This window comes from Eschscholzia californica, unplaced genomic scaffold (genome assembly GCF_041429995.1).
Source record: "Eschscholzia californica isolate CP2 unplaced genomic scaffold, dmEscCali1.0.p SCAF_6, whole genome shotgun sequence".
Lineage (NCBI taxonomy): Eukaryota > Viridiplantae > Streptophyta > Magnoliopsida > Ranunculales > Papaveraceae > Eschscholzia > Eschscholzia californica.
In genome coordinates, this window is record NW_028238483.1 from 29,486,978 (window position 1) to 29,499,814 (window position 12,837).

General features: G+C 38.1%; 1 protein-coding gene across 1 annotated transcript; it reads right to left on the reverse strand.

Annotated features, from left to right (window-relative positions):
- Nucleotides 1–364: 364 nt before the first annotated feature.
- Nucleotides 365–3,226, reverse strand: ARA12 (Subtilase family protein). Its single transcript, XM_086646322.1, has one exon. It carries the CDS (start codon nucleotides 2,874–2,876, stop codon nucleotides 588–590), a length of 2,289 nt encoding a protein of 762 aa, XP_086502448.1. The 5' UTR covers nucleotides 2,877–3,226; the 3' UTR covers nucleotides 365–587.
- Between the last annotated feature and the right edge of the window lie 9,611 nt (nucleotides 3,227–12,837).

Genomic DNA, 12,837 nt, shown 5'->3' on the forward strand with positions numbered 1-12,837 from the left:
AAAATTATGGTTCTTTATTTAAGAAAAGAGATGATTTAGATTATTGTCATAATCTAAACTTTGCCCGCTTCGACAAATTTGGGTTTAGTCACCTCTTTAAGGATTTTGGTTGTAGAGTTCTTTCGATGAAAAAATTAATTAATGTTTAATGTTTCTATACTTTGGTTTAACACGTTTTGAGTATAACTTGCATGCCTAACCTTCAACAAATAATTCTTTCAAATCGGTCGAGCATCCACTTGTTGGTAAATCCATCAATCTTTTTCAGAAATTAATGATTTCGTACATTCAGACGATTGTTAGCTGAAAACCCACCCACAATAACCTTAAATTGAATATCTTTGGGACCAAAAAAGAAGTGCAATAACTAGAAAATGTACTTCTGCATACAAATTACTTAATTTACACTTGCCATTGATAAACACTTCCCCACATTTTTAAGTGTACTTACTAGTTTCTTCAACTCTTTTACAATTCAACAACTAAAGCAACACTATTTTTGCAACGGCTGACAACCGACACTATTTGTTCGTCGGTATAAAAATTACAATACACTCAGATTGAAAAGTACAAGCAAACATTAAATTTCAAGACCAACTAACGGCAATTGGACTTCCCACAGTGTGCTTTCCATCGGACCATTCCAACCGGCCAAATTCAGTCGTTCCAGAAGGCATTGAACTAGCCGTAAAAGTGACAATGTAACTTAGTTTCTCGTTTACTTTACTGAAACTCAACGATTCAGGTTCAACCGATATCTTAACCGACTTCGATGGTGAAATTAGGGACACTTTATATGTACTAGGGGTGCCCACATTAGTTAAAGTCCTACTATATTTAACCACAGAGTCGCTATTATTTCCACTTTTGGCAGCCTCAAGGGGCACGGCAAAAGAAGGATAATTCAAATCAGCCACGCTATACTTCCTTCTAGCGTCGCAAGTAAAGTTTTTCTTTGCCAAACTACTAATCTGCGCCGGGGTGTAACCTAAGGCACAAAGAAAGTCAAGGTAGTCTTCAACCGTTAGATCATAGACTAGACCAGGATCTAAGGCAGATACTGGATCGACGTGTCCAGAACCATGATCGAACGGTGTTGATGGCTTACCAGTTGCTGTGTCTAAAATACTTTGACCAGATTTATCTTTGATATAGGCTGTGGTCATCAAAGCGGACCGAATTGCTGCGGGGCTCCATTCTGGGTGAGCTGCCTTTAGTAAAGCTGCCAAACCACTCACGTGTGGGCACGACATCGACGTACCTGATATTATGTTGAATCCGACTCTTCTTGTATCTACGGCTAATCCTGTTGGTCCGACCGCACCAGACCAACCCGCTAAGATGTTGACACCTGGTGCAATTATATCGGGTTTAAGTATCTGTTGTGTAATTGAATTCGGTCCTCTCGAACTAAAAGCAGCCACTACTGGTGAAGGAGTTATCCCGACTTTAGTACCCCCGAAAAGAATACTGACCGTTGGATTAGGATCTGAGAAAAGATAAGATTTGATGATATCACCGGTTTTCTGAGTCACACCGCTCGCCGGCAAAAGATGAGCATCAGCTACAAGCTCTTCGCCGTTAGCCTCAGTGTTGGCCAAAATCATTCCGACACCACCAGCATCTTTCACAACTAAACCCTTTTGAACCCTAGCGTTAATACCACGGTCACATAGAACGATTTTCCCGGCGACTTTTTCCGGTGATAAACTTCCCGTCATACACAAATTTCCGTTCGTTGATGTACTGACATTACCTGCGTAAACAAACGATAATGGCTTATCCGGCAATGGTTTCCCCTTATAAAGTGATACACCTGAGAAATTTTTCCCGTTTCCGAGACTAACGTACGCCGGGAAATCACGATCTAGGGTTCCGGCACCAACTGTAGTTATCCATGGTGCGACGTTGGAGAGACTGTCGGAAGATGGACCAGAGTTTCCGGCAGAACAAGAAACAAGAATTCCTCTTTCCATTGCGGTAAAAGCTCCGATAGCTACACTATCATGGTAATAATCTGACCCACCACCACCGAGAGATAAAGAGAGAATGTGAACGCCGTCGTCAACGGCTTTATCCAACGCGGCTAAAATATCAGCACTGAAACAACCACCGAGCCAACAAACTTTGTAAGCGGCGATTCTAGCACGAGACGCCATTCCACGAGCCGTACCCGACGCGTATCCTAAAAGACTAGCACCTTCGACGACGGCACCACCAGCTGTAGTTGAAGTATGAGTCCCGTGTCCGTCATCATCTCTAGGCGATCTCGATTCTTTTGACTCGTCAATCGGACCAAGAGTTGCTTCATATCCTCTAGCGAAGAATCGGGCACCGATTAGCTTTTTATTACAACTTGAAGAATTGAAACTCTTTGAAATTTCACATTCTCCTTTCCAATTTGTTGGAATCGGACCGAGTCCTTTATCACTATAGCTTTCACTTTCTGGCCAAACACCAGTATCTAAAACCCCGATTATAACGTCACTCAGTGAGTCAGACTCGGGAAACAATGATCCTTCTTCTTCACCGATTCCAAGGAACTCAGGTGTTCGAGTTGTGTGAAGTTCGTATCTCAGTTCAGGTAAAACAGAGAGAATCCCTGGTTGGGTTTGGAGTAAATCGGCTTCTTTTTTAGTTAATCGAGTCGAGTAACCATGGATAACGTTAGTGTAAGTATAAATCATTTCAGCCGATTCTGATACCGATTTGAGTGACGATTCATACCAGTGGGAATGTTGAGTGAATTTCTCTGGCATTTGGGATTTCGCCATGTGAACTATGTAAGTTTTCTTGTTTTCAATGGATGCCCATGATAATTGGGACAAACCCAGAAACAGAAACAGGAAGAAGAAAAAGTTTCTCAGAATCACCATCTTCTTCTTCTCCCCTCAGTTCAGTTTAGACTTTAGAGAGAGAAACTAAAGAATGGGGAAGAAGATGAGGAGTGAACTATTGAACTAGTTAGTATAAATAAGTAAAAATAACGTATCGTATAATTTGGGTAATGTGAACAACGTATAATTTGGGTAATGTGAACAAATCGCGCAAAAAGGAAAGGTAGAAAGCGAATTTCTTAACTTTTTATGTGGTTCAGTGAATAATGGCGTTATGAACCAAAGGGAAGACAGCTTTGAGCTAGAGAGAGAAACTTTGGTCACGTGTTTTCAACTTTACTACTGTATGATAAATCTCTTGGGTAAAAAGCTTTTTTCATGAAAAAGAGGAAACTGAAGGAATCTGGTTGTGAACTTGCCAATACATGTGGGTTCAAACTTGTGGGTCCAATTAGGGTTTGTCCCACCACGATTGGCCTAGGCCCAAACTGGTGAACGGACTTAAGGACTTGGGTCGTAATTGATCCAGGTTCGGAATAATGAAATGCGATTACCAAGAACAACATTCATTAGACATAAGAATCCCAGATTCTACTGGAACAGGGTAGGATTGGTTACCTATATGCTCGAAAGCTCAAAATCTCTCACATTCATTTGTGTTCACTTTAGCCTACAGACACACTAAGCTCAAAGATATATATATATATATATTATTTGTCTGTAATGAATACAATCTCAAGGTCAGTTTCAGATAAAAAAAAGATTTGATATAATTTTGACAAATTTATGCGAGATCCGTGAGCTATACAATCTCCAAATGACAATTTCCTGCACAATCTCTAAAAATGACAATTTTCTTTGGCATATCAATGCAAGGATAATGTAAAATACATTTAGAGATTGAATGGTGAGGGATCGACTAAACTGAAGAAGGATGGAGCTTTGGACCCACCATTGTAAAATTTGGCTAAGGGATTCTTTTTTCCTTCTGCATTGAATGGTGAAATGTAAAGCAAAGGAAGTAATTTTAAGGTCATGCCCACCACCCAACTAACCTCATCTTACATAGATGTGAAGATTAGGAAAATATGGTTCTTGAATCTGAATTAATTTCTCTTTTTTCCATGTCTAAGTATGAAATGAAAAAGTTTAACTTTTACACTAGGGTTTATAGATAACCATAGAAATCAATAAAAGCCAAGATAGTCCAAAAATTGATAGCAATTGGATTTAACAATTTCGTGGTCGGCATTGATATATTTTGGACTGTTTATTCATCTTCCGATGTGTTTTTGAGGTTTGTCGTTTCTTTTTGATGAGTGTCTTTGAGCATAAACAAATTTTTGCAAGTAAACTAGGTTCATTATTTTCACTTGGTTTTCCTTACTAGTATTGCTCAATTTGTTTGAATCTTATTTTTTCCCAAAGAATTTGTTTGAATCTTTGGGTCGTGGGCTCGTGGCTCGTTCACTTCAGAAATTCTCAAGTGAATATGTTTGAATTTTTGTTTGTTCACTTGAGAACTCATATTGCCACTACCTAACTCTTTTTTTTTTTGTTGAAATGCCACTACCTAACTCTAACATTCCAAATAAAGAAATATGTAAAGAGAGTAAATTATGTTCAGATAAATGTGACAATTAGACAACTAAATTCCTGCAACTCTTCGGCAACCTTGAGACAATATCGGTACTAGGGTTTCAAATTTTCTCACTAATTTAGAATATAACGCATTGAACTGTGGGAAGTGAAAGTAAAATAATTTTTCTCCTTTTAAAAGGAAGTTATGATCATTCTCTAAGTGTGGAATCATTTCTAGATAGAGAGGTACTACAAAGAAATATAAAAAGAACTCAGTCCCACATTATTAAAAGATACTGGCCGTATCCGGCATCCGGGTGCCTTAGTTGTCATAATTTGGAATCTTATGATTCCTCCAATAATTAAAATAAAATGAATAGTTATCTTAATGTTGTGGTAGCATAGCAGCATGCATAGCTAAGTTCACATAGATCGTGATGTCTGGAAAGAAATATTCGATACAAGGAGAAAGAGATAAAAAGGAAAAAAAACTAATTTGTTGAGAGTAAAATGGAGGATAAAATGATTGGTATTTGTAAAAAAGATAAGAGGCCTTTAACATTTATGGGATGGATAATGCTAGTCGGATTCTCAAAGTTCTACAAAGTCACGAAATGAGGCACTTTGAGAGTCTGGGGTTGCTTGTAGAGCTTTGAGAGACTGGGATAAAGACGCATTCCATAAGGATAATGCTAGTCGGACTCTTTTTTATCACCCGGACTCTCAAAGTGCCTCATTTCGTGATTTTGTCGGAACTTTGAGAGTCCGACTAGCATTAGCCTTATGGAATACGTCTTTATCCCTGTCTAAAAAAAGAGTGATATTTCAACTAAAAAGAGAGTATCGTTTTCACACTTCCACTAAAGAGGATGGAGTGATTTTTTTTGTTGCAAGAGGATTGAGTGATTGATGGAATACCAATCACTCTCGTGTTCTAGAAACAAACAAATGACATACTGTGCAATATTTTCTCTGAGTATTTTTGGGTTATCTAGTTTGACCTCCTAATGTATGATTAGTTATCAGTCTAACCCTTTATTTATCTAAAATATCAACCCAAACCCATTTTTTGTTCATTTTTTGCGCAATGAAGATGATGGTGACGTAGCAAAGGGAGAAAATGTGAAAAAAAGTACAAAGTTGGAGCTAAAAATTATCTCTAACTAAATTTGGACGGAAACGCACAAAAAGAATGTCATTTGGGTATTTTACATAATGAAGGAGTCCGAATGAAAGGAAACTAGCCTAAACTAAGAGACAAACCAACGTTTTTCTGCCCTCTCTTTCGTGTTAAATTAATAATCTTTATTTATCACTTATTGTAAATTCTATCATCAGTTTGAGCATGTGGATTTCATCGATTGGAAATTGTTAAAATAACATATGTCTTATCATTTTTGTACGGGACATATATCAAGCGCGAAATTCAATAAACACCTTCAACATAGAAACTGAGACGAAGACTGATACTATTTAAAAATTTAAACGAAAAAAACCTTCAAAATTATAAAAGCTGATAAGTTGTTGATTAGAATATCAGATATCATAGATCTACAAAGAACAAGACATGATTCGGTCGATCACTTAAAAGAGATCTGAATACATGAAGAATCAAATGAAAAACTATGGTATAGCTCAACTTACCTGATGTGGGAGTGGTGGAAAATGCGAAATAAACGTCATTTTCAGAACAAAAATCTCGATCTCACTTAGTGCTGGTGGAAAACAAAACAATCCCTAAGGTATTTATATGACTTCCTTGATTCTACAGAAACTAACCTAATGTCACAAGTAGAACAATGGTGTCCTCCTCCTCTAAGAACAATCAAGATCAATTTTGATGGTTCGTTTAGAGAGGTAGAGGATTCGTGTGCAACATTAGCGAGGAATTCAGAAGGAACCATACTGGGAACCAAGGTAAGCAAGCTTCAACCGCTCTCGGTGATTTACAGTGAGTTTTAGGGTTCAAGTTAGGGCTTGAGCTAGCAGCAAAGATGTGTGTAAATGAATTATCATGGAAGGAAATGCTATGGTTGTGTTAGAATTGATATCAACCGTCGATCAGGAGGTGTCTTGGAGAATAGCCACTAAAATATCCGGTCCGAGAATAAAGACAAATGGCGCTCCCATTAGCTTCAGCTATTGTCCGAGAAATTGCAATAATGAGGCGCATCTTCTAGCGGCTTCGGTTTTACCCCCATTAACGTTTTTCTTTGGGAATGTTACTTAAGCAGTTAATTTGTGTTATGGTCTATACTTTGTAACTCTGGTTGTTTTGGAGAATAGTCCCACATGGGAGAATGGGTAACTAGCAACCAAGAATATAAGGTACAGGTCTTCTCCACTCATTGCCAATTGGTTTTGAGTTGGATGACCACAAACTTAACATGGTATCAGAGCTAGGCCCATACGTGATAGGTTTAAAAACCACACGTGTTCCACGTCACCCGTAAAGAAAAAAACACATGTGTTAGGCTCAAAGAACGCCGCACGTGAGGGGGCATGTGAGAATAGTCCCACATGGGAGAATGGGTAACTAACAACCAAGAATATAAGGTATAGGTCCTCTCTACTCATTGCCAATTGATTTTGAGTTGGACTACCTCAAACTTAACATGGTATCAGAGCTGCTAGGCCCGCACGTGATAGGCTTAAAAACCACACGTGTTCCACATCACCCGTAAAGAAAAAAACACACGTGTTATGCTCAAAGAACGCCACACGTGAGGGGGCATGTGAGAATGGTATAGGTCCTCTCCACTCATTGTCAATTGGTTTTGAGTTGGATGACTACAAACTAATCGTTTTAATGCAATGTTTACTAAAAAAAAATTGACAAGTGGTTGATTGAGGATCACTCAGTCCTTGAAGACAAATAAGAGTTTTGTGGTCTTTATCTAGAAACAGAGGTTATGCCCTGCTTTTTCGTGCTAAAGAACAAATTTAAATTACCATCAATCATGTTTACTAGTTTAATTTAACATTATATTAAAGGTTAGATATGTCCTTATCAACAACAAATAACTCTCATCAAAAAAAAAAACAACAAATAAATTATCAAAGAGATACTCAAATTATTGAAGGTTCTCTCTCAGTCAGAGTTGAACCCACTGATTTGATATGACATAATCTTGTGACCATATAAGACAAAATTAGTGGGTTTCCGTGGATGAAAATCAACGGGCTTTTCAAAATTTCATATGCTCATCCATCTCCTTTCGAACAACTACTACACAACTAAAACCATTGGATTAATATTATTCAATCGAGTTGTTCCACAGGTACACTAGTTCAGACACTAACGAAGTGTTTTGTACGTTAAAATTATGTGATCATTGAAAGAGTTTATCTGAATTTTGAATTGAATAAAGTCCTAGTCTTTAGGGATATTTATCTGTTTTGACTTGGTCCAAGTTTCTGTTAACACTTTTGCTTAATTCTAGCTTAGTGGCTGTTTTCTCGTTTCTCTTGAGTTAGTGTACTGATGGCTATTTAAGCCAAAGCTATTGTCAATAAAGTTGAGTTATTCAGTTCTCAGTTCAGCTTGTTATTTTACTTTGGTTTTATCCTATAATCAAAGTTCCCAACAATCTGGTACCAGAGCCAGGTTGAAGAAAAATCAATATCAAAGCAGCAGTCTTTGAAGTTCTTGCAGCAGCAAGGAAGATGACTACAGAAGGGAGTTTCGTTCAGCCGGCCATTCCTCGCTTTGATGGCCATTATGACCACTGGAGTATGCTAATGGAAAACTTTCTACGATCTAAGGAATTTTGGGGGTTGATTGAGCCTGGCTATATTGATTCGACCAATGAATCTGTGCAAACAGATGCACAAAAAAGGAAGAATGATGAGATGAAGTTGAAGGACCTGAAGGTGAAGAACTATCTCTTTCAGGCGATTGATCGAATGGTGCTTGACACCATTCTTAAGAAGGATACTGCCAAAGATATATGGGACGCCATGAAGAAAAAATTTGAAGGTAATGCAAGGGTGAAGAGGTCTCATCTTCAAGCTCTCCGCAGAGAATTTGAAACTCTTGAGATGAGATCTGGTGAAGGAGTAACAGATTACTTCTCTAGGGTTATGACAGTGGCCAACAAGATGAGAATTTATGGAGAAGATATGCAGGATGTTAAAGTAGTCGAAAAAATTCTGCGTTCTCTGACTGAGAAATTCAACTATATCGTTTGTTCGATTGAAGAGTCAAAGGACATTGATGCTCTTAGTGTTGATGAGTTACAAAGCTCATTAATAGTACATGAACAGAAGTTTCAAAGACGTAATGACGAGGATCAGGCTTTGAAAGTGACAATTGAAGGAGGAAGAAGTCATGGTCGTGGTATCTATAGAGGAAGAGGAAGAGGAAGAGGAAGAGGGAGAGGTAGAACAAACTTCAACAAGGAAATTGTGGAGTGTTATCGATGTCATCAACTTGGACATTTCCAATATGAATGTCCTTTTGGTAACAAAGAAGCAAATTATGCAGAGCTTTATGAGGAAGAAGAAATGCTCCTGATGGCTTATGTGGAGTTGCATGAGGCCAGAAGAGAAGATGCATGGTTTCTTGATTCAGGGTGTTCTAATCACATGTGTGGTGATCGAACTATGTTTAAGGAACTTGACGAAACATTTCGACATTCCGTAAAACTGGGTAACAACACTAAAATGAATGTGATTGGAAAGGGAAGTGTGAAGCTACTTGTGAATGGAGTAAGTCATATTGTTGCTGAGGTATACTATATTCTTGAGTTAAGAAATAATCTCTTAAGTATAGGGCAGCTGCAAGAAAGAGGCTTGGCCATTTTGATCAAAGAAGGAAAATGCAAGATATTTCATCCCGAGAAGGGTTTGATAATTCAAACCAACATGAGTGTCAACCGGATGTTTATCTTGTTCACTCAGTCTCAAGCTCCCTCTCATAGACGATCGGATCAATGCCTACAAACAAGGACACAAAATCTGCCTCATCTTTGGCATAGGAGGTATGGGCACTTAAGCTACAAAGGCTTAAGAACCCTGCTGTATAAGAACATGGTACATGGACTTCCTCAGTTTTCTGCCACCACTGTGACCTGTACAGACTGCATTAATGGGAAGCAACACCGTGACCCCATTCCAAAGAAGAGTACTTGGAGAACAACTCAGAAGTTGGAACTTATCCATGCCGACATTTGTGGACCCATCACTCCTACATCTAACAACAACAAGAGGTACATTTTGTTATTTATTGATGACTACAGTAGAAAGTCATGGGTGTGTTTTGTGGTAGAGAAGTCAGAAGCTTTTAATTCTTTTGAATGTTTTAAGACTACGGTTGAAAAGGAGACAGGGTTATCTATTAAGTGTTTGCGCACTGATAGAGGAGGGGAATTCAATTCAAATGAGTTCAATAATTTTTGCAAACAAAGTGGAATCAAGAGGCAATTAACCACTGCTTATACTCCGCAGCAGAACGGGGTAGCTGAAAGGAAAAACAGAACCATAATGAATATGGTTCGTTCCATGTTATCTGAGAAAAGCATTCCGAAGACCTTCTGGCCTGAGGCGGTTAATTGGACTATCTACGTATTAAACAGGTGTCCTACATTAGCAGTTAAGGATGTTACACCACAAGAGGCTTGGAGTGGAGTGAAACCCTCAGTAGGTCATTTTCGGGTATTTGGCTGCATAACACATGTTCATATTCCAAAAGAGCAGAGAACAAAACATGATAATAGAAGCATTACCTGTGTTTTATTGGGAGTTAGTGATGAATCAAAAGGTTACAGGTTATTTGATCCAATTTCTAAGAAAATCATTGTAAGTAGAGATGTCATTTTTGAAGAAGAAAAGCGATGGGATTGGGATGTGAGTTATGAAACACAAATAGCAGTGGACTTAGAATGGAATGATGATGAAGGCGAACATGATGGGGTGACTGAAATTGGGAATGAAGAAAATATTGATGGAGAACTAGAAGACACTTGTGATGAAGAAGTCAGATTACTTCTAATGTAAGCGAAGAGAGAGTGGGGGAATCAAGGCATATTCGTGAGAGGCAACCTCCGAGATGGATGTGTGACTATGTTAGTGGTGAAGACCAATTTGAGGATGAAATACATATGGCATTGATGGTGTCAACTGATCCATTACACTTTGAGGAAGCTGTGAAAAGTGAAAATTGGAGGTTAGCCATGGACAATGAAATTCAGTCCATTAAAAGGAATCATACATGGACACTCACTGAGCTGCCATCCGGGGCTAAACGAATAGGAGTAAAGTGGGTCTACAAAACCAAATACAACGAACATGGAGAAATTGATAAGTATAAGGCTCGTTTGGTTGCGAAAGGGTACTCTCAGCAATACGGAGTGGACTATACTGAAGTGTTCGCACCTGTAGCAAGGATGGATACAGTAAGAATGATTATTGCTCTAGCTGCACATAAAGATTGGAAGATTTTCCAGTTGGATGTCAAGTCGGCTTTTCTCCATGGTGAGTTGAGTGAGGATGTTTATGTAGAACAGCCAAAAGGATATGAAAAAAAGGGCAATGAGCATCTAGTTTACAAGTTACACAAAGCCTTATATGGACTAAAACAAGCTCCACGAGCTTGGTTTAGTAGAATCGAAACACATTTCATTAGTGAAGGATTTCAAAGGTGCGATAGTGAGCAAACACTATTCACCAAGAGAAGTGGAGAAGGAAAAATTCTAATTGTTAGTGTTTATGTTGATGATTTAATTTTCACAGGTAATGATGAAGTTATGATGTCTGAATTTAAAAGTTCTATGTTAAGAGAATTTGATATGTCAGACTTGGGGAAGATGAGGTATTTTCTTGGAATCGAAGTGCTACAAAAGTCTAATGGTATTTATATATGTCAAAGGAAATATACATTGGAAGTTTTAAGAAGGTTTGGTATGATTGAAAGTAATTCAGTAGGCACCCCAATAGTTCCAGGTTTCAAAATGAGCAGAGATGGAAATGGAAACTTAGTTGATGAGACTCATTATAAGCAGCTGGTGGGTAGCTTAATGTATCTCACTGCCACGAGGCCTGACATGATGTTCATTACTTGTCTCATAAGTAGATATATGGCAAAACCAATGGAGATTCATCTACAAGCAGCTAAGAGGGCACTTCGATATTTAAAAGGAACTATGAACTATGGAATTTTTTATAAGAAAGGAGGAGATGGTGAATTGTTGGCATTTACAGATAGCGACTATGCAGGGGATATTGAAGACAGGAAGAGCACATCTGGTTACGTGTTTTTAATGGGTTCAAGTGCTGTCTCATGGTGTTCAAAAAAGCAGCCTATTGTGACTTTATCAACTACAGAAGCTGAGTTTGTGGCAGCTGCAGTTTGTGCTTGTCAAGGAGTTTGGGTAAAGAGAATTTTGAAAGAGTTGGGGCATTCTGATGGAGGTTGTGTTACTGTAATGTGTGACAACAGTTCATCTATCAAACTATCAAAAAATCCAGTTTTGCATGGTCGCAGCAAGCATATCGATGTGAGATTTCATTTCCTGAGAAATCTTACTAAAGAAGGGGAAATTGAATTAGTTCATTGTGCTAGTCAGGATCAAATAGCAGACATAATGACAAAACCCTTGAAACTTGAAGTTTTTCAGAATCTTCGAAAGCTATTGGGAGTCTGTTCAATTTCAGATGTAAACTAATTGCTTCATGGCATTTAGTTTAAGGGAGGGAATGAAAGAGTTTATCTGAATTTTGAATTGAATAAAGTCCTAGTCTTTAGGGATATTTTTCTGTTTTGACTTGGTCCAAGTTTCTGTTAGCACTTTTGCTTAATTCTAGCTTAGTGGCTGTTTTCTCGTTTCTCTTGAGTTAGTGTACTGATGGCTATTTAAGCCAAAGCTATTGTCAATAAAGTTGAGTTATTCAGTTCTCAGTTCAGCTTGTTATTTTACTTTGGTTTTATCCTATAATCAAAGTTCCCAACAATCATGACAATGTTATTGATGACTGTTAAATGGATACATTTTACAAGAAATTTTATATTTATTCAGTAAAGTGTTAAAATTAAACGATCGCGACAGTGTTGTTGATGACAAGATTCACCCGGGGTAGTGACAGGGGCATAGTATCTCTGATGGGCCTTAAGAACTCCACTCCTACTAATCATATAAACCATTACGACCAACGAAATTCTATAGGAGGATATGCCGTACATTTTTTGTAATCATAACCAGTTTCGGTAATCAAAATTAAGTTTTCCCCTTTTGACTCCATCACTAGCCCACTGTCAACTCCAATAACTCCACCTAAAGCTCAGTGTTTTGAAATTCAACCATTGTCGTTCTCCACGTTCATTTGTTAGTTGTTGAAGTTTAGCTTTGGTGTTTTAATGAAGAAAACCCGGAAGGAGGTAGTTCAATATCTTGTTTCGGATCAAACAAAACAACAGGAGAAG